Here is a 21,260-nt window from a genome sequence, read left to right as displayed (position 1 = left end):
TTCTATACTTGATCGCCATCTCCGTATGATAAGGGCAATAGATCTGGTACATGTACTTACACCACATGAGTATTCTTTGTCAAGACCGTGTACGAAAGTGTGAATAACAATATCCAACATGTCCAAACACATTGAATGACATGTTCACTTGCCCTCTTGCACTTCAGCCAGTGTGTGCAAGACTTCAATCGCAGATGAATGCGCTACCGTACGCAGGTTCTCCCCACGGCAAACCAACGTATTCATTCTTCAGCTGATCAACCGCATCGTCACTTCGACTGTTGCAAACGTCCCTGCGGAAACGGGCATGGCACGGAGCAGAGTTGGCCCAATGCCCCTCCAGAAGCCGCCCAGCCCCTCGCCCCTGTACGTCTTCACAAAACAGTCTCTCATGCTCTTGTACTTTTGCTCCGCTCCAAATCCATCACTCTGCATCTTGCTCTTGATAACATCAAATGGATAACTGCTGATCCAAAGCACTTCACCCGCAAGTCCGCCGTACGCCGCCACTTTTAGTGTTGAAATCTCCGACCGGTCAATGTTGTTGCGTGCAGCGTCAGAATTCATAAGATACTCGAATGCAGTAAACCAACACCCATACGCCTGAGCTTCACGTATAAAGGTCACCGCAGTACCGCGGTAGACGCCGCCAAGTACACCCTGATGTGCCGAGAGTTTGCGTACGCAGTCTATGGGCCCGGTGTAGAGCCGATTCGCGCCGTGCGGCTGGGTTTGCAGTCTTATACGGATGTGCTCGATTGGACTCGAGAGGGCCGTGTTGGCGATACCTGCAAAAGCACCGGCGGCGTAGTACTGCGAGTAAGACAATTGGGCGGTGCCCGACTTGGCTGTATTGCTGGCCTCGAAAGCGCGACGCGCATAGTGAAAGCCCCCGAATTGGATAGACACACAGGCTCCGATACCAATCAGTGGGGTCAATGTTCCTTTGTAGAAGGCAAGTGCTCCCTCATTTTGATATATCTTAGTCGCTGCATCCAAGGCGCCCGAGTACTGGGATGTAGTTTGCAGACGGACTTTGACAATGTCGAATGGTTGCCCAATGAGGACTTGAGCCACTCCGCCTACAGCGCCAGCAAAAAGATCCTTAAGTGTACGGGACCAGCCGTCCTGAGCGGGGTCCTCGTGCTCAATATGGGGTTTCGACATTTTGCTTTCTGCTCTTTCTTGACTCTGCCCTCTAGTCTTACAGTCCCCAACTCTTATTGTCGTGCGCACGAGCCCTGTGGAGAGGCAGCTGTGAATTGGCTCTTCACCTAAATACGAGACCACAACGCCTCCCGTGGTCGTGTGTAATTTGTCAAATAACTTTGGGAACGATGGTTGTGTTCAAAGGTCTGGAGAAGATCCAAACCTCAATCAATTGCGTGCTTGTGCACGGACGCACGAATAATGTCCTTCGATAGCCGATGATTAGCTGCATCGGATGCCTCGAACCGGTCATCTTTCGCATGGCATTAAGTTACCATGATGATCTCGCTTCACGAGTGAGCATGGATAGTCATCAGATCAGAACAAATGAATCAGATTGCCAACTGGTATCAGTATATCCCATGGACCCCCTTCATCCCGTTAACCAACAGATCCATGCAATGCGTATGTCAATGCGACTCCGGTCCAACGATAAGAGAAACCAATAGCAGCAAACATGACGAAATGCAGGCAGAACAGGGACGCGCATATCAACCAAAAGCTTGTCGGTGCTGCAAAAAGATGATGGTCCTTTAAGGGGCGAGTACCACCAACGCAGCTATGATACAAAAGACAGAAGGAACAAACAAAGGGAAAACCAGACAAATGGCCGTTGAGCGAACGTCATGAATGTAGTTCCAGGTGAAGCATGCGCACGAGGACTTGCGTGCCGTGTTTCCCTGGCAAAAAGCCCGTAATCTTACACCATCACTTACCCCTCTAAAGCGGGGTGGTTTCGCGATGGAAAATGCAAACATGCTGTATACGCGGTAGTTGAAATTGGAGAAAGCAGCTACCAGCATTTCAGTTTACTCCAGAAGGTTTGTCTTGGCTCGTCGGAATCGTGCTTTTCGCTGTAGGTATGTGGTCCGGAAAGATTTGCATTTGACATGGGTAGGGCGGCAGTACGGTTTGCGGCGTTCTCGTTTGCAGTGAGTCTGCGAGCTTCTACAACACGGCGGACAAGGACTGTCGAAGGGGTACACGTTAGCGGATCGGTCTCTGGTTAATTCTTTTTCCTCTCTCTTCCTCTCGCTCTGGGAGAAATGGAGCAGGGAAAAGCTTACGAGCGAATGTCTCTTCGATATTGACCATCTCTCTTGCACTCGTCTCCATGAAGCCGCATTTTCGATTACGCGCCCACTCCAACCCCTTCTTTGCTTCAATCACCCGTTGACCCTGCAAATCGCACTTGTTACCCACCACACATTTGATGGGTGGTATCTTTCCATTGTCTAACCGGTTGTCCGTCTCCATATCAATCATCTCCATGAAGTAATCCAGTGCATCGAGCGAGTTTGCGGCGGTAATGTCGTAGACGAGGAGAAAGGCATCGGATTGCAAGTTGGATGCCGCCCAGAGACCACGATATTCTTCTTGACCAGCCGTGTCGGTGAGCATCAGGTAGTAGGGGACGCCATCTATGGTACGGGTCACCGAGTATGAGTCTTCTGTAGCGGATGTCAGACCAGTGTTGCTGTAAAATAGCTGCACGAATGCTTGTCGCAGACGCGAGCGATATGTATTGTACCTATTGTAGGGTCATATCTAAAGACTGCATGTCAGCCGAATGTTGTCTTGCTCGACTGGAAGCGCGCGTGTAGCGTCGCATTGTGTGCGCAAACTTACTCGGACGTCCATTCACTTCTCACAAGCCGTAATGTGATTGAGCTCTTTCCTGCGCGCACATCAGCCTGCATCCCTTGACGTCTCCTTGATCGTTGCGCATACCGCATCCTCCGTCGCCGCACACGGTAATCGTTATCCTGTTGTTCTCGTCCATGGTGTCCAGCTCTTGCGCGGTTTCGATGCCAGTACTCTGCGCTTTTCTTTGGCGGGTTGCAGAATGTGTGATGGTTGTCGCAATCGCGTTTCGCCTCTGTCAGCCCCGAGTTCTGGCTTGCTTGCGCGTCGCCCCAAAAGACGCCCTTGCTTCTTCCTCCCTGTCGCAGCGCAAACCAAAAAGCAACTTCAATAGACTACCGTCCAATAATCGTGTCCAGGTATATCGCGGATGATTCGCGGGATGGGCACGTGCAGGCCAGTAATCACAAAAGAAGAAAAAAGAAAAGGGTATGAGTGTTTCTTCAAAGGTCAAGTCTTGTTATCGCAACAGTAAGCAAACCAAGCGTGTTCAAATGTCAGAGTGTGCAGGGAACCCCCAAAAAATAAGAAAGAAAAAGTGGCAGGTCACCGTCGCACCAGCAGGATGCAGCTAGTACAGTATGGTAAAGGGTAGGACAAGAGTAAGAGCGAGAGTGAGACACGGATAGGAAGGAGTCCAAGGTGGCGGACAGTGCGCAAACTTTGTTCCCTCTACACGTCGAGAAAAAAAAGGTGGAATAAAGAGAGGGAAAGCAAGAGAGCGAGAAGAGAGCGTCTAATAATACCTAGTCCCTAAGCATCATTCCGGTCGGGCATTAACCGCAACGAAATGAGCTGGGTACGAAGATCCCCTCTTTCCAACCGCGCACACACGCACCCATCGTATCTTTCTCTTTCATGCCCATGTCAGAAAGAGAAGAAAAACACGAGGCTTGGCCGGAAACCGTCGCAAGACCCTAGTCACGTCTTGCGTGGTTTCAAGGACCAAGAACCAACATGTAAAGTTGGCATCCAGTGAGGTAATGCATTTACTTTCCCCTGACCAATCCGAGCGGAAAAGCGATTGTTTGTTACCAGCACGCTCTATCTTTCATTTCTCCGTCTCCATCTGTCTGGGTGTCTCTTTCTCACGCCTCCACAAACACCTACACACGCTTTCTCGCGCGCATCCTACCCTCACAGCACCGTCCCTCCCTAACCCCCCAAAAGCAAATTGCTCGGGCCGCATGGAGACATGCAGCGGGCCTGGAGGAATCCAGGGGAGGTGACATGCCGGAGTAGGATCCTGGCTAGTTTGATTGGGTGGCTTGACGAGCCGCCGGGGGACGGGGAAAACAACTAGTGCACGTTGCTGTTAAGTGGCGTTGCCATGTCCAAGTCCCTTCCCTCCCCCCAAGTTCTCTCCTCATGGCAAGCTGAAAGTTTATTCTGCACATCTTTGCACCAATCTGGTAGACCACGTACATACACAATGGGCCATGATCGTCAGGTGCTGGTGAGACATACCCGAACCTACTCTACCTGCATTGCATGTGGGTTACCAGGACAGGATGTTGCAAAGTGCGCTACGCATGTAAATGAAGACCATTAAAGTGTTTGCTCGTACACGAGAACCAGTACAATATCCCACTTTTCCTCTTCTCGCGCATTCCCATTTCCTGAGAAGAACGCAATGATCCCCAGAGTTGACCATTCAGCCAACAGGCCTCCTTACACCATTTTGTTCGTTTCACCTCTTCTCACCACACCCTGGCATCCGTACGTCCCGGAAATTTCCAAAGAGCAACGCCATGGGCAAGATCCCGTGTCCACATCGCCACGACCAAAAAAAGTAAAGCCCCGTAGTTCCCGTCCCGATTACGTCAAGTTCCTTTTTAGTGTCCCTTCTCTATCTCTCGGGAAAATCTCAATGTATGCAGCAGCCTTTCTTAGGCCAACGTAAGACATGTAGGGCCAAACAGGCATCACCAACCAAATATCGCCGCCAAGTCTTGTCAAGACTTTGTGCCAGACTATTATCCATTCTATATGTATACCTGGTACATACTTGTCTGCTTGTCTCTCGTGGCGCGCGGTGATGCTCACTACCATTTGCACATGTTGTTGTTGTTTTTTTGCTCCTCTTAGCTAAGCCCAGCATTACCACGCGAGCGAGCCTTTCCAGGTTGGTTACCCGTCCGCTTCACTTTTGAGCCAACGGCACATATGGGCTGAAAATCAAGGAGAGAGTAGACCTAGACCCGGCTGGGTTCGGTAAACCCTGCGAGCCCGTATCAGCTTCCTTGTTTGTTGCGTGTGACATTGTGGCGTGGTTTTGGTGATCTCGCTCGGAGAGACCAGCGAGCCAATGCAAGCAATACAATTAAACTCACAAGATCGCATGATAATCTACTGACAAAAGAAAAATTATGAAAGGGGAAGAACAAAAAGTATCAGTCATAAGAAAGTAATGTCTACATATCATACGTGCCCAACTATTGCAGTGCCGTGTTGCAACGTACTGCACCAGTGTTGCAATTCGACCGCTTCTCCATCCCTCTCCAATCGTAATCCAGAACTTCCATAGAGTTCAAAACTTTGGGCACAAAGGAAGTTTTTCCTTTGCCAAGGTTCTTGGTTTTGACAGAACTCTACGTGAAGCAAGGACACTGTCTATCAAGAAATTGCTGTATAGCTTGCCCTCTATAAGTCAGCCGTAAGAAAAAGATGTCACACATGACCATACTCTATACGCCCAAAACCTTGAAACACTCATAGTGGTCCGGATTAAGAACTAGGCCAAGCTACAAATGCCTCTTACCTATACATATTCCGGGAATGCGGGGTAGGCTGGATCGGTCCTCATTTACCGTGCTAGTGGTAAACGGGACCTGCACGTGTGTTTATGCAGGTGGGAAAAATGGGCCAGGGGGGTACAAAGGGGTCGAGGTTAGTGGATGGGATGGTCCCTGAGTCACCATCATCTTTACATCATGTCCTGCCCTTGCAGCCCTAACAGATGCACACAAGAGTCTAGATTGCATGTCTGTAATAAATTGATTTATAAATTGACTGATGTCATGCGTGTACGCGCCCATGTGATTTCCTTCCGACTGATATCCAAGCCCATTCGTCGTATGTTCTGTCATCGCCTCTAACAAGTACACGATACCTACCGGTCGCGAGGGAAGCAGGGAGATGAGGAAAATAAAAATGGAACAACTGGTGTCGTGGCACCCCTCCAGCGTCAAAGAAAACCATCCAATATCTACAAGACTAATTTTGCATCGCAGTACCGAGTCGATGACTTGAGCAAGCACATATGTTCAAATACAAGAGATAATCAGTAAATGTATCCCAGTTTTCAAACCGCAAACCGTAGCGCAGAATAGATGACGCAAATGATAAAGAACAACAAGAGGTGGGTAAGTAAAGAACAAAAGAGAGTCTAAAGCGTCTCGAGTATCGCGTATGCAATCGCCACGGGATTGCAAAGGCCTTTGAAAAATAGAACTGTGTACTGGGGTATCGTTTGACCAAAGACGAAAATGACACGAAACACAAGAGGAGGCGCAGGAATGAGAAAAAAATCGTCCGTCTTCATGAATCCGGCTCAGTTACCTCGTCGATCGCCGGTGGTGGAATAAAGCCCTGCGCAGAAGCTATTTCCGTACGTGCCGCTTTTGGGGCATGAGATTCGCTAATACTGCCATGTTGCGGCGATCGTTTACTGGGTGTGGCCATTGATGTGGAGGGACTAAATGCTTGCTGTCCGGCCTCGGACTTTGTTTGGTGGTGACGCGGTGAAGCGCTCTTCTTGCTCTTGTCGCTTGTGGCTGAGGATGTTCTCGGTGATACTCGTCCTTGCTATGAGAACACTGACATTAGCACGGGTTCATCTCTACAGCTGTGGCACAAGACACATGGCTTACCTGCTTTGCCCACCGCAATCCACACGAATTGCACAGGTCACGATTCCCAGAAGGCCCTCTCCGCCACTCAGGAGTTTGTCTCGTATGGCAATTCGCACAATCCTTTTGCATCTGTCCAGCACCCTTTCTTCTCTTTCGTTTCTTCTTGGCTGCCAGCAGCGTCTGTACCTCTTCTGCAAGATATCGGTTCCGCTTTTCCATTTGGCGTAGCTCATATTGCCAGCTGGTACTTCTTGTCGTCTTGAGTTCGTCAAAAACGTTGTCGTCTGAGGCAAGACTTTGGTCTTGGTGTCCGATCTGTAGACCATTGTGGCCGGCAAATGTGGCTGGTGACTCTTCGGTCGTCACATAGAGAGGATTTGTAGCAGTTGTCGACGGGGTATTGTTTCCAGTGTTGCCAGAGTTTCCATTATTTCCAGTCACAGATCCCGGCATAGGTGAGTCCCCCCCTAACATGTGTGAATCTCGCTCTTGCTTGGTGTTTGTATACATGGAGGGGCGACTAGCGGTGCTGTTGCGTGAATACTTGAGGAGTCGTGTTTGTCCGACAACAAATGTGGGCTTTTGGCCTTCGACAGCATCTCCAGGATAGATTGTGGTGAAAGCCTGAAGTACTTGACCACGCTTATTGATCATCTCATGCTTCACTTCGCCCTTTCTGCCGCCTCTTGCAAACTCGAGTATCCGCCCAAAATTGACCTTAGACTCCTGGCGCATAAGAGACTGAATGCTGGTGCCAACCAGATCTTCTGGTTGTTTGTCTAGGAGTTGTCGTACATTTGACGAAACGTATAGGAACATACCCGACGTCGACATTTTGGTCCACAATTCGTTGTCGCCGACACCGCCAGACTCACGCACAATGGTCTTGCTCAGCGTGTAGACCGGGCGCTCACGTCCGACGAGGATGATGCATTTTCGGCCCTTGCCCTGCTCGGTATGCAATGAACCATGGCCTTCAAACCACATGTAACCACTCTTCTTCCGTCGTATCCTGAAAACGACATTTACTGAAGCGCCGCTTGTCGTCTCTTTCAATTCTCGAGTTACTGGGACGATGTCGCTCGGGTGGCAAACGGAGGATAACGCTGTTCCAACAAGCTCGCTTGGGTCGTATTCTAATATCCGGTTACTGGCAGGCGACAGATACAAGAAGAGACCCTTGAGTGATAACACGTGCACTACGTCGTCACAGTTTTCGAGGAGAACCTTGTCCCAGATACGTCTCGTCATTTCCGAATCCCCACCTCCACTATACGCGGCAAGGACATTGGACACTTCATCTTTTGATATTGTTTGGCCTTGTTCGGCTTGCTGTGGTTTGAGGTGGTCGCTAAAAACGTAACTCGGTATAGACATTCCGCGCTGGTAATTGACTCTGTAAGAACCGTCTGCACCACTGTTAGCACAAATCTGGGGGGGGGATTCGAGATTAAAAAAATTGCAAAGCCTACCCGAATTCTTATTCGTCATTGCACCTGGCTGTTCCACAAGATCGACCTGAAAACCAATGAAGAATTTGGTCTTGCCACCTGGCTCCCAAGCGATAGGAATCATGGTCAAAAGATTCATAAAGGGCTGACCACCCCTTCGATAGTTGATCAGACTTATTTGTGCCTCTGCACGATTCTCAATCATATTCTTCAAGTAGTAAACTGAGTCATCGTCGACGTAGTTGCGCTTGATGCCAGATTCGACCTTGCCATCAGGGGCTTGCAGAAAGCGGCAATTTCGCCCAAGAATCATGTGTCGTGTGTAGCCGGTAAGTCTTTCAAAGTTTTCCGAGCAATATACAATGGGGATATCATCCAGTTCTGCATCGCACACGACAAAAGCACAGGAAAGGTCAACGGAGCCGATATCAATCTGGGGGTCAGGTCTGGTAGCGACTCGCATCTAGCCTGTAGTTAGCTTTGACAAGCCATGTACGATGGCCGAGTAGTGAACGTACCAATACGGCAAGCATGTCAAATCCGGTTGACGAATATGCGTTCTTGAACTGCGTCTTCATGTGAGGGTTCTGGTGCATGGTTGAGGGAAATCCGCCAGCGGGTGTCTGCCAGGGAACGTTGGATTCGCGCAACTGCTTGTTGATGACGTCTTTGGGCAAATCCTGTGCAGGGTCTTGTGCTACAGGTTGTTGGTTGCGCAGGGAAGCCAGTGTCATGCGGGTGGGGACGCTGTTGGACGAGTGGCGGTCGCTCTGAGGCCTGGAATGGGAACGCATGCTAGCCTGGTCTTGGCTGAGTGCTCGACTGAGGTAGCTAGATCTGCCCGACTTTGGGTCGGATGTGTTGTTTACTGAAGGTCGTTTGAAATGGTCTTGGGCTTGTGTGGAAGGCGTGTTGTTGCTGCTGTTATTGTTATTGGTGTTGGCGTTGGCGTTGCTGTTGTTGTTGGGATTGGCGTTGTCCTGTGGAGCAGTGGGAATGGGACCGACAAAGTCTTGGTTGAGGGGAGAGCCAAGTAGGGGAGAGTTGAACTGGTTGCCAGGAAACATGTTCATATCCGAGGGCATCATGTTGAGCGAGTCGTTCATGTCGAGCGACATGTTGATGCCATTTTGATACGACGACATTTCCAGGTCGAGCGGGGTTTTCTGGTGCATGGGCGAGGCATAGGCCGAGCCCGGGGCGGTCATTTGGGGAAAGGGCGATGCCTGGCCTTGGTACTGGTTGGTGATGCTGAGGTCGGTAGCGGGAAGCTGGTCGTTCTGCATGGCAGCCGTGGAGCGCGGGAACGAGGCCGTGCTGGAGTGCATGAGGTTGTCCATGGTGGCTGAGGACATGTCGAAACGAAAATCCTCCATGTCTCCGCCATTGGGATCGCCAAAATTCATCATGCTCAGGCGGCGCGTCTCTGGGCTTCCCAGGTTCATCTGCTGCGGGCCTCGCGCGAAGGGCGGCATGCTCCGTCTGCGGTTTTCCTTGTCGTTCTGGGCGACCATTGAGTCGAGCGACTGGCCCTCGGACATGTCGAAGCCGTTCATGCCATCAGCCTCGAGCCCCATCATCATGGACCCGCTGTTGGCCTGGCCGTAGGGCCGCGGAGGGTATGGGTAGCCGTTCATGGCGGGCAGTGGGGTGGGCGTGAGACTGGGGAGGCGGGAGACAGCGTCGAGCACCGGGTTGTGGGCATCCAAGAGGGCGGCAGGCGCCCGTGGGCGGTGTTGTGCGCTATCGCTTCTGTGGGCCAGCGGTGCGTTGTGGCGGTGGTGGCGGCGGCGAGGGTGAGGAGGGTGAAAGCAGCGGAAGTAGCAGAAGCAGGCGAGGCGGCGGGGGTGGAGGCAGCAGCGACAGCAGCGAGCAGGGCGAGGCAAGTGGCATGCGAGGGCGAGGGGCGGAGAGCCAGCTAGTCGCAGGCCATTTGGAGAGAGGCCGCGGGATGTGGTCGGGCAGGTCTGGGGGTAGGAGGAGGGGGGGGTGTGGAGGTTGGATGTGCAGGGCGAGATGTGCAGGCTGAGTCGAATGCGCTAGTGGCCAAGAAGGACCGGGTGCGGGATAGTTGCAGAAGAGCACGGAAAGATGTCAGTGGCTTTGGCGCGCAATGCTCGGGGGGCCTCAGCACGGACGGTGCGGCCGTAGCAGTAGCATGCGCACTCGCACGCATCTATCCATCCATCCATACACAGGCAGACGACTGGGTGTGGACACAGACGCAGACACAGACGCACATACATACATGGACATGTATACTAACTACACTGCACCACCCACACAGGGCCTGTCGCAGCACCAGACGGACCAAAAGCAATGCGGCCATTAGTGCAGCCAGCCAGCAGCCAGCAGCCAGTAGCCAGCAGCCAGCAGCCAGTAGCCAGCAGCCAGCAGCCAGCAGCCAGAGAGGCCCATCAGCAGCAGCAGCAGGGACCACACAGCGGCCGCCATGGGATTCTGGGAATGCCATGCCTGTTGCTGTCATGACCTGCCCTGCTTGTTCTTCCGAGTGGGACCGATGCACGCTCAACCGGCGCCCCCCTCGCGGTGCCCTCGCAGCCATGGTGGTGCCAGGAGCCCTCGCAGCTGCTCCGACGCGGCCCACGACAGGCAATTGGGCGGCCTCGCATGCCCGTCGCCCATGCCCCATGCCGCCAGCGTGGAGAGGCTGGTGCTGAGGCTGAGGCAGCCGCCTTGCCCGACACGGTCTAGCGCGGCACGGTGCTTGGCGTGCCGCCCCCGGCTGCGAGATTTTGGCACGCCTGCGACTGCTCGACGTGCGCCCACACAACATGATTGTGAGGAGCATTGCCGCCCGCACTGGTATGTATACACGCCTGTCGCCCCTCTGCCCACTGCCTACTGCCCACTGCTCCCTGCTCATCCTCAATCACCAGGCTCCCGGGCACTCGCCCCTCGCCAGTCCCGCCCGCTGCGCCGCTTCTTCTCCACCGACATCGCCGCCATTCAGGCTTCGACCGACAACAGCCTGGAGCAGGTCCAATCGCTCGAGGCCCAGCTCAACACGCACCTGCACCAGCCGCTGCCCTCAATCGACGCCGACTCCCAATCCCGCGACCATGTGGCCGCGCAGTACCACCTGTACAAGCAGCAGGGTATGCCATATCCCACCTCCACCACGCCCGCGTCGCAGCCCTGCTAACACAACATGCTCCAGCCAAAATGCTAGGAAAGCTGGGGTCCGACATTGCCCCGCACTACCGCCCGCACACGCTGCTCAACCACCCGCCCTCGCCTGCCGACGTTACCCTCGAGCTGCTGCTCGCCTCCGAAGCCCACCAAGGCCATGTCACGTCGCTCTGGAACCCCGCAAACGCCCGCTACATACACGGCATTAGGCAGGGCGTCCACATCATCTCGCTTGAAGTTACCGCCGCCCATCTGCGTCGATCTGCAAAGGTCGTTCAGGAAGTCGCCCGCCGCGGAGGCATGATACTATTTGTGGGAACCCGTGATGGTCAGGACAGGGCCGTTGCCAGGGCCGCCGAGCTGGCCAAGGGCTATCACTTGTTCGAGCGCTGGATCCCTGGCAGCATCACAAACGGCCAGCAGATTCTTGGCAGGTGCAGGACAAAGGTCGTCAACGAGCTGGATGAGGAGGTCAAGGGCTTTGACGAGCAGCTCTACGACCGGCCCGCTCTTCGCCCGGATCTTGTCGTGTGCTTGAACCCATTGGAAAACTACGTCCTGCTCCACGAGTGCGCCCTGAACAACATTCCCACCATTGGCGTCATTGACACCAACGCCGACCCCACTTGGGTCACCTACCCAATCCCGGCCAACGACGACAGGTAAGAGTGCTGTGGCCAACCATTGTTCCGGCTGCTGACACTGCCATAGTCTGCGCTGCATCCAAGTTATCGCTGGTGTGTTAGGTCGGGCCGGAGAGGCTGGCCAAAAGCAACGCCTCGCTGCCGCTGCCGAGGGCAAAATTACCTACCGTCCCGCACAGGGACTCACGCTAGCCGGAGCAGACGCCGACGCCGACAAGTCAGGTGCCTCGACGTTGCGAATGGGCGAAGCCGCTCCTCGAGGGCATGTCGCCGAAGCAGTCCAGAGCGGACTCGACAACGCAAGTGATATGGCTGTGCAAATGGACGAGGTCAATAGCCGTGAAAGCCACCGAACAAGGGGCGGCCGGGATATTAAGGTTGTTTCGTAGAAGAGAAACCGTTGCCATGGACGAAGACCAATGCAGTACGTGGTTTGGGACATCAGAAGAAACGTGTACACAAAACAATGTGCACCTGCTACCTCAATTGAGACAAGGCTGCAACAGCCCTGCTCTCTGCGTTGGAAAACAAATCCTTCAAACGGAACCGCACGACACTTTCACCATGGCACACTACCAGCGTTGACATGCCTTGCGCCCCCCCCCCCTTCCCCTCCCCCTGTCCACTCTTGTTTGCGACCATGACACCTTCCTCTTCCATTAGAACAAACTGTATTATTAGTTGGCAAGATAGGAGAGCCCAAAGCAAAATGCTGAAAAAGGATATTGAGCACCCAAGACGAGTCGGCGTCGAGAGACGTTTGTTTCTGGTGTAGCGTCGACCCACTCAGATCACCGAGTTTGCTCTAGCGTCTCCGGGCCCCATCAAGTAAACTCGCACTCATGCATCCAAGTATATTTCCATGTGCCCACATGCCCCCCTCCTGGCCAGCGATACGCGAATCAAAGGAAAAAAAAACCCCCCGAGGGGCAAAACAAGACACGAGGTGGGCAGATCAGGCAAGGGCAAAGGAAAGGGTAAAAGTAAATTTAGGAGGTTGGGCGGCTGGCGCGCCGAGGGCGGTGATAAAGTGTTCAAAAAGGCTAAGAAGCAAAAAGAAGAAAACGAGCAAGAAGGATGGCAAAAGCAGAGACGGGCATGGGTATGACGTAGTTCCGCTGACTAGCCGCACGGAGCAGATCGGGAAAAAGCCCCCAGGGTGCCACATGTGAGGAGTAAAAATGTCCGATTGAGACGGTAGGTTTCGATCCCAGTCCGCCTTGTTCACACAGCACAATACACTTTGGTCTAGCCACGCTCTTTTTTTTTATTTGGGTACTCGACATGCATGCATACAACAAAAGTCGCGCACACACAGACACGTGCTTGTCCGGTCAATATGGGCAAATGGAGCCAAGTTTCAAACACACCGCTGTTTATGCTGCTCGTGTTCCTGTCTTGTTGTTCTTGTTTGCGTTTCTGTCTACCTTCTAGCCAAAGGTTGTGTTGTTGTTGTTGGGCGTATCTTGTTGTCCTTATTGGAAATTGACCACGCGACAGGTCAATCTCAAAACAAGGTTGGTTTGCGAGAACGAAAAAAAAAGGGGGGCCGACGCGAAGTATCAAACTATCCCGAGTCACGGCAGCAAAGGTTAAAACGCCAACGAAACAACCAGACTTGGGTATAACAAACAACATCAAGAAGAAGAAGGGCAAGGGAGAGAGAAAGAGAAAAAAAAAGAGGGGAAATATTATTACCATAACTAGAGTGCTGTACATGTGAGTCCATGTGTATACCTGTGTATGTATCTGTCTCTCTGTCCGTCTTTTCCCCCCTCCCTTGCCCGTCTAATTTCCGGTTCTTTTTTGGCCCTTGTCTTTGTTGCAATGCGTGATGGAACGAGGAGGGCAACAAAAGCAAAACAAAGAGAGAAGAAGAAGAAAGTAACAACAAAATAAAAGACAAGAGCCACCTCATTAGCTAGATTACCAGCAATGAGAACATCTAGGTAGAGGCTGCGTGCGCGTGGAGAAAATTAACGCCTTGTTTATTCTACTGCTTCGAACCGTTGGCCTGGGTGTTGAGAGTTCAAAGTACCACGGTCACCCAAAGCACCAGAGCCTTCAAGTCCTAGTCAAGGTCGTCGGCGCTCGTCTCGCCGCCGGCTTTGGCAGGTGTGCTAGCAGCAGGCTCGGCAGCCTTGCTGTAAAAGTCGAGTTTGCCTCCGTCTTGAATCACCTTTAGGCGGTCATACAGCGAACGCGCTCGAACATACGGATCCAACTTCCAGTAGTTCTGCCTCAGCTGCTCTGCTAGCACATCTCTTTCTTTCCTCTTCTCTTCCAGCGACGCGCCGTCACCTACACGAACCCATTCAACTATGGTAGCCTCGTACTTGGCTACAATGTCCTGCCTCTCCTTTTGCAGTTCTTGCTTCGGTCCTTCCTCCTTCATCTTGTCATTCTCACCAGGTACGGGCTCTGGGTATTTGTACTCCCACTTTTCGTCTCCACCCAACTCGGCCGGAATCTGCGACTTGGGCACAAAGGTGCTGAAGTCTTGTACATTCTTTACAAAATGTACTTTGCCGGCAACAACAGGATCTAACCATCCCTTGAGCACAGCCCAGACCGCGTTGAATACCCAGGGTGCGCGGTAGACCAAAACGGTTCCAAGAGATTCGGGGTAGTTTGCTTCAAAACATTTGATCATAAATTTGACAGGTGTGTAGTCCATGTTGGCCATGGAAAAGTCGGTCATGTCGAAAACGATAGTCTGTAGGCGTCAGTCTAAACCCTCTGCTGTCTCATCATCACCTCAACATACAGCTGTATCAATCGGCGGCCTCAGCAGCATACGCGCCGTCTCGATCAAGTAGACGGTGAATCTTTCCAGACTTTCTTCAGTCTGCTCACCAGCCTTGTGTAGTCTTGCGTGAACAAAGCACATTGGCCTTCCTTCACTATCCAGGCCGTGCAAATAGCTCTTGCCCATGCGCAATTGCGCCAGGAAGTCGTCTGCATTCTTCTTCTCCTTGGCGTCCGTCGCCATTGTCTCGAGAGCGCCGAGCTCACCGTTCTTCATAATGTCGTCGTCGACATGCATTTCATTCAGCCTCCACTGCATTGTTGAGATCATCATGACCAGCGCCTTCTCCACATCCCATTTCCTAGCGCGCAAGAAGCGAAGGAGGAGCGCATCGGGATGGTCGTGCTTGACCATGCTCCAAAAGGTTTTCCGGAGCTCCTCTGGGGGAATGTTTGCTATTGCAGCCTTGAACTCTGCCGTCTGGCCAAACTTGTCATCTTCGGCAGAAATGGATAATTTGCTTAGGTCCGTTGTAGGAGTCGACGCTTCCGAGGCAGTCGAGGATTTGTCGTCTGCATTCTTGTCGCCCTTGCTTCTCTTGAAGACATGCAACCGGCTCTTCTTCTTGTCCTTTTTCGCGTCTGCGGTAGGCGACAGCACTTCCTCGTCGGCCGGTGCGCCTGTCCCGTTTGTTTCGTCTGACCCCACCTCGACGCCAAAAATCTTTAACACGATCCCCCAAAGCTCGCGCAGCTTCTTCTCCTGGTCGGGTGTGAGGGTGCCTGGTCGGCCGGCTGGGGTGTTTGGCGCCATGACTAGATACGAGTCTGCAAAGTCGTAGGCGGCGGACTGGATCGAGCGAGGGGCTTTTGCTGTCTCTGCCCCTGAGGAGCTTGGTATAAGAGGCACAAGAAGAGCGCCGCCAATGGCGAGACCTGCGACTACTGCTACGGTCCAGAGGTCGAAGGCGCTGTTCTTGTGTGGTGTATGTGCCGTGTAGTGCCGGCGATGATGTGTTATATATGCCCGCGTGACTGGGCGGGCGGGGCTACAGGAGGCGAAGAAGGGGCCGTGGAGGTGGTGGAGAGGATTGGCAGAGGGTCGAAGCTTTATGAACGAGGTCTGCAATAGTCGTCGCTGGGGCTGTGCGCGACGCAACATGAATGTCACTTTGCTGAGGCTCAAGGTGAGCGGGACTTGTGCCCACTAGGGTGACGTCGGGCGGTGTTGCCGGGTCGGGCGGCGCAGCAGTGCCTTCGCGCCTTATGGCGGAGCAGACACGGACAAGCAAGACGGGGGAGAGACGGGCGAGACGGCGGGCCGCCTGAAGGGAACGTCTCTGGCTAGCAAGTCGCTGACCTCTGCGCGTGCGAGGGGCATATGTAGCGAAGTAGTACGCATGTGTGTGTACATACACAGACAGAATGGATGGGATAGGCATACGGCGAGAATGCACATTATCGGTACTACCGACTCAGGCAATCCCATCATCGATGCATGTGTCCTAGCGCGTGGGGGCGGGCGGACGGGCGGGCGAGCGGCCCTAGTGATTTTGTACACATGGAGGCATGTAGGTACGCATGCATGTGAGTAGACATGTGAATACAGCCAATCTGCTATCCATCAGCGCGCCGTTGGCCTCGAGAGCTGGAGCAGCCCCTCGCGTTCGTGTGCCATTACTTACTACTCGCAGGGCCCTGCCCCTCAGCTAGCAGCCACAACAAGAACATCAACAGCAAGAAGAAGAAGAAGAAGAAGAACAGCAACAACAACAAAACCAACACCAACACAACCACAACCACAACCACAACCACAACCACAACCACAACCACACCCACCCTTCCATGGCGTCCACAACACCCACGACAACGCCCTCGTACCGGCGCACCCGTAGCAAATCCCCCCGCTCCCGCCCTACCACACCACTTCGCCCTTCTTCGCGCTCCTCCCTACGCGACTCTTCCCAACGCGGCCGTGCCGCCTCTGCTTCCAACAATGCGCTCGAAGGCCTCCAGGATGGCTTTGCAGAGCTGAGCGACGCCATGGCGGACCTTGAGCAAAACTTTGTGCAGCTGCAATTGATGCACGAGAGCCTGGCCCGCTTCTCCGAAAGCTTTGCCGCTTTTCTCTACGGCATGAACATGAACGCCTTCTGCGTCGACTTCCCAGAGGTGCGTAACACGGCGTCTCAAAGCGGGGCCATGGTATCGCGGCTACTAACAACCATCTCTAGGCCCCAATCCACGAGTCCTTCAAGCGCCCACAGAACCAGCCCGACGGCGGGGCTGCCAACCTGAGCCGCTCACAGGGGCCAGAGGACATGGAGGCGACCTTTTTGACCACTGACACGTCCTTTGTTGACAACCCCCCAGGCAGCAAGACGCCATCCAAGCCTCAGACGCCTGCGCCAGCAGCCAAAACATCGGGCCTACCAAGAGGCCGGGGAGGCATACCACGCGCTGGCGGACGCGGCGGTATCCCTACCCGCGGCGGCACCACAAGGGGCACAAGAGGCGGTACAGGCATCGCAAGAGGTGTTGCCGGGCGGGGACGAGGAGTACGGTAAAGATTGTGCGAGATTGTTGGAATTTGACGGCTTTACATTTGATACCCAGATGAGTACTACACAGTCCATGACAATTGATGAGATAAATCAAGCCTGATTATTATAACCGCTCTGCCCAACTGCCTCCGAGAGCACTCGCCATCATCAGTACCAAGAACATGTGTCTGTTATCCAACATTGATGATCATTATGAGCCGCCCGTTGCCGAAGGAACCCGCCCCTCCACGGCCCTTCCATTACCACTGCCATGACTGCATCAAACAAGGGTATTATTGCAGCTATCCAGGCTGTCGCCATTCTTAGGGAAGTGGGGTATACTGCAGCAATACCATGAAACCAGAAAAAAAGAAACATTCGGGTCGTAAACAAGGGAGCAAGTGGGGTATCAAAGGGAAATTCCAGCTTCCAAGATGCATGTCTACCAGAGCAAGCCAGCGTGCTCGAGGCTGATGCTGGCTGGTAAGCAATCAAGCCAAAGCACCAGTATGGCCCTTGAACTATTGGCCGCTGCTCTCCTTGCGCAAGGCCCAGCCCTTTATGGCTATGACAACTGTGGTCCAAGCCATGAGCAGCGCAGTGAGTCCCATGACGACTGTGAAGATGAACATGGCATCCAGATTGTATGATTCGAGAGCTGCAACAGTATCCTTGTTGCTAACCATAAAAGTGACGCCGCCCGAGATGAGACAGAATGCAGTCACAATCTCGGTTGGTGGCCGGGATGGAAGAAAGGATGTTGGCGGCGAAATGTACAGAGTGATGTAGGTGAGAGCACGTGCAAGTGCGAAGCCCATAAACATGGACCCCCATTGGGTGTGTATCATGGTTGAAACCATCGAGTCCTGGTGGTGAGAGCTCATCATCTTGCCGAGCAGCATGATGATCAAAGCCGGCATAGGGTTCATGGAGAAGCGGTACTGGCGTGGCTGCTGCCATGCCTCGTACTCTATAGAGGCAGCCTGCGACGCCGCGACGCCGCTGTTGAGGAGATCGCGCATCTTGCTCGACTCGATGCACATTCCCAACTAGGAAGGAGATTAGCTAATGTCGCGCTAGAGTGAAGGAGCCGCAACAAGCCACTTACCAAGCCACCACCAAAGAACATGACTGAGATGGAGACGTGCTCCAAGTCCTGCGCAGTCCATGCGTCGCCCCACGCAGCCAGGTGCTCGAGGAAAACATTGGTACAACCGTAGAGAAAGATGACGAAGGATTCGGTAAACTCGGCAGACGGTAGCGCGGCTCGCCAACGACCAACAACCTCCTTGGGCGGCTTGACGTTCCACGCCCATCCAAAGTCTGCAAATGCGCCCATCCATCGGCCGAGCGTGAGAAAACCGTACACAAAGAAGATTCCTCCTTTGACTGTGTGCGCCAGAACGTTGAAGACGGCACCCCCTCGTCCGATGCCTCCATAAACGACAGCACCACTGACAATGGCCACGAAACCTTGGATCAGGATGGTGCGCTCAATGAGGATATGGAAAAATCGGATGGCTTGCAGTGTACGGCCTACAGCAAAGCGGGCCACGTTGCGAGCCAAGAAGCGGTCTATAGGCGTGTCGTGTAGGAGGCCGTGCTTTTCATTATCATCTTCACCAGAGTCATCGTCATGGGCATCGTTGTGGGTTTGGCCGATAAACTGCTGGACTTCGGACTCGACGCTGGGGGATGGGGATGGGTCGTATAACGAAGCCGAGTTTCGTTCGGTACCTTGGCCAGAATCGCCCGACCGTCTTGATGAATTGGAGAGCTCCTCGTCCTGTACACGCTGGTATCTGAGCATATTTGCAGCCGTCATGGAGTGTTTGTATTGATCCTCGACCGTCTCCTTGTCGTGCATGCCAGCATAAACCTGGACCAGAGCCAAAAACACCCATGCCGAAGCAATCCAGGTAATGGCCCATCCGGCCTTGCTGTGCGCATTTCCTGTATACATTTCTGGTGTCTTGTGGTTGTAGACGAGGCCAAGCACAAGCGCAAGTGCATTGGTAGCAAGGAAGACTAATTGCGATGGCAGAGTAAAGCGCGAACGCGCGATACTGAACATGACGGCTATTGGTAGGACGACGACCCAGGCCAACATTTCGAGCCCAATGTGCCAATACATGAGCGAAGCATGTTCAGAAAGACTCCAGTAGCCTCCAAAGCCAGCTGGTTGAGATTGCGCTTTGGGCATATCATGCGCATTCATATCCATGGCTTTGTCGCCACCATGGGCAGCTGCCAGCGGCACAAGCTCTAGTAGCAATGCCGCAGTAGCTATGGCGACACCCCCACGGCCCTTCATGATGAGTGTGTTCAGTAGGAATGGTGTAGTCTTGAGAAGAATGCGCTGCGAAATCGCGAGTGGAAGGGAATAGAGGAAACTATGCGACTCGGTTGTACCGCGAGACTGTAGCCGGTAGGCATGCGCAGCCAAAGAAGCAAGAGGATGCAAGGTGAATTCAAGGGAAGCAGCAAACGGAAAAGGTATCAAGTACTGGTGTGCGGCCAACTGGCTGGCACTACCCGAGGGGTTGCGCCTTGCATGTATACTACTTGGACCGGAAGTTGCGGAACTGCGAATTGGAGCAGGTCATGGCTACGTGAGTTTGTCAGCGTCGAGAATATTCCGATCGCATTGCATCGCGTCTTTTGCCAGTTGTGACGTCCACATGGCCGAGTGCAGTTGTCTTGTCCAAGGTGGGTCTGGCTATGCACAGACCGTACACCTTCTCACCCGCCTGCCACCCTCCCTGCTCCCACCCTCCCATCACCCAGCCATGAGCCGTCAGCCACCGCTAACGACGACTATGTAGTCCAAGGCCAAGGGCCCTACCTCCCCCTCTCTTTCTTCGCTGCAAACCACACAATCCAACTCCACGCCCGGTGCCAGACACTCCAATGGCAAGCCCCAGGACGCAGCGTTGTCCTTTGCTGCACCAGCATTCGGTGCATCATGCCATGGCGTGGCTGTGACAGCAGGTCAGAAGGGCGGCCCAGCCACTTGGGTTGACTTGGGTCCCTCTCATCATCCGTATCGATCATCCGCTCTTTGCCTGGCATTCTTTGCATCGGATAGTCACCTACTGCGTATGTACTTACTGTACTATGTGCAGTACCGTGATGCTCGGCCCGTGCAGGATACATCGGAAGCTACTACGTTTGTATCCGCCTGAACCACCTGTGAAATCATGGCTACTAAAAATTTTTTCTCTTAGTACCTGTGGTGGTGTGCAAATTCCGAGTCACCACCTACTAACTCCAGACTTTGTCCGAGCCTCAGGCGTTCAAGAAACCATTGGCGCTGGCATGGATCAGCATCACGTGTGCCACGCCTCCACAAGCAAGTATTCCTCATAAGCTTTTTCTCGCACTCGGCAAGGCGCGGTCAGGCGACAGGCATTGTACATACACGCTGGCTTCGATGCTCGTCGAGTCTGTCGCCATCCGCCCGCTTCCGACCTGACCGACGCTGAAGCTCAGCGTGATGTAACTTGGCCGACTTGTACCCAGATGTAAATGTCATCGGTTTCTACCAGCTGTAGTTCATGGTCTACGTACACAACCCAGACCTGTTTTGGTAGTAGGTGTAGAACTAGGGTTCCGTCTTTTGGCCATCTTGTCCGCGCTGTTGACGGCTGCATGCTTTGGTGGGTATATACATTACTAATATCAGACACCAAGCGTGAGCAGCCACCCCATCCATCCATTCATCCACCCACCCACCCACTCAGCCACTCAGCCTTGCAGCTTGGCTTTGACTCATCAGAGCAGAACGAATGGGCCTGCGTTTTGCTGCCTAGTGCTCGCCGTGTTGGTTAGGGCTTGTAGCGCAGACGGCCACCGATCGCTCGATGCGAAATGTGCAATATGTGAAGTGAGGTGGTCCCACACTCCACCTCAAATACCCGCATATCGACTTTACCTACTTTGTCAAGAGTCCGGATATTGTCTGACTTCCAGTCTCCATGTCAGTCGATGCCCAGTCTTCGACCTCTCTTCGCA

The 21,260-nt window shown here is 53.3% G+C and overlaps 7 protein-coding genes across 7 annotated transcripts; 2 read left to right on the top strand and 5 right to left on the bottom strand.

The window, feature by feature from the left end:
- Positions 1-249: 249 nt before the first annotated feature.
- On the bottom strand, positions 250-1,167 carry COCMIDRAFT_87299 (uncharacterized protein; the record flags this gene model as incomplete). The annotated part of the gene is made up of 1 exon (XM_007686910.1): positions 250-1,167. One exon carries the CDS (start codon positions 1,165-1,167, stop codon positions 250-252), a length of 918 nt encoding a protein of 305 aa, XP_007685100.1.
- Positions 1,168-2,002: 835 nt separating this feature from the next.
- On the bottom strand, positions 2,003-2,992 carry COCMIDRAFT_87281 (uncharacterized protein; the record flags this gene model as incomplete). The annotated part of the gene is made up of 5 exons (XM_007686909.1): positions 2,003-2,178; positions 2,277-2,660; positions 2,741-2,757; positions 2,839-2,887; positions 2,941-2,992. The coding sequence occupies 5 exons, from the start codon at positions 2,990-2,992 to the stop codon at positions 2,003-2,005; spliced, it is 678 nt and encodes a 225-aa protein (XP_007685099.1).
- Positions 2,993-6,393: 3,401 nt separating this feature from the next.
- COCMIDRAFT_87275 (uncharacterized protein) lies at positions 6,394-9,741 on the bottom strand (the record flags this gene model as incomplete). Its single annotated transcript, XM_007686908.1, has 4 exons — positions 6,394-6,660; positions 6,726-8,116; positions 8,180-8,621; positions 8,677-9,741. The coding sequence occupies 4 exons, from the start codon at positions 9,739-9,741 to the stop codon at positions 6,394-6,396; spliced, it is 3,165 nt and encodes a 1,054-aa protein (XP_007685098.1).
- Positions 9,742-10,953: 1,212 nt separating this feature from the next.
- On the top strand, positions 10,954-12,344 carry COCMIDRAFT_87477 (uncharacterized protein; the record flags this gene model as incomplete). Its single annotated transcript, XM_007686907.1, has 4 exons — positions 10,954-10,984; positions 11,059-11,277; positions 11,340-11,973; positions 12,023-12,344. The coding sequence occupies 4 exons, from the start codon at positions 10,954-10,956 to the stop codon at positions 12,342-12,344; spliced, it is 1,206 nt and encodes a 401-aa protein (XP_007685097.1).
- Positions 12,345-14,026: 1,682 nt separating this feature from the next.
- COCMIDRAFT_87442 (uncharacterized protein) lies at positions 14,027-15,517 on the bottom strand (the record flags this gene model as incomplete). Its single annotated transcript, XM_007686906.1, has 2 exons — positions 14,027-14,671; positions 14,723-15,517. The coding sequence occupies 2 exons, from the start codon at positions 15,515-15,517 to the stop codon at positions 14,027-14,029; spliced, it is 1,440 nt and encodes a 479-aa protein (XP_007685096.1).
- A 1,031-nt stretch (positions 15,518-16,548) lies between these two features.
- Positions 16,549-17,270, top strand: COCMIDRAFT_34159 (uncharacterized protein; the record flags this gene model as incomplete). Its single annotated transcript, XM_007686846.1, has 2 exons — positions 16,549-16,875; positions 16,938-17,270. 2 exons carry the CDS (start codon positions 16,549-16,551, stop codon positions 17,268-17,270), a joined length of 660 nt encoding a protein of 219 aa, XP_007685036.1.
- A 497-nt stretch (positions 17,271-17,767) lies between these two features.
- COCMIDRAFT_87291 (uncharacterized protein) lies at positions 17,768-19,560 on the bottom strand (the record flags this gene model as incomplete). The annotated part of the gene is made up of 2 exons (XM_007686905.1): positions 17,768-18,295; positions 18,355-19,560. The coding sequence occupies 2 exons, from the start codon at positions 19,558-19,560 to the stop codon at positions 17,768-17,770; spliced, it is 1,734 nt and encodes a 577-aa protein (XP_007685095.1).
- Positions 19,561-21,260: the final 1,700 nt, after the last annotated feature.

The sequence above is a fragment of the Bipolaris oryzae genome (genome assembly GCF_000523455.1).
Source record: "Bipolaris oryzae ATCC 44560 unplaced genomic scaffold scaffold_23, whole genome shotgun sequence".
Classification (NCBI taxonomy): Eukaryota; Fungi; Ascomycota; class Dothideomycetes; order Pleosporales; family Pleosporaceae; genus Bipolaris; species Bipolaris oryzae.
Note: the sequence above shows the minus strand (reverse complement) of the source record. Positions and strands in the feature narration are given on the sequence as shown.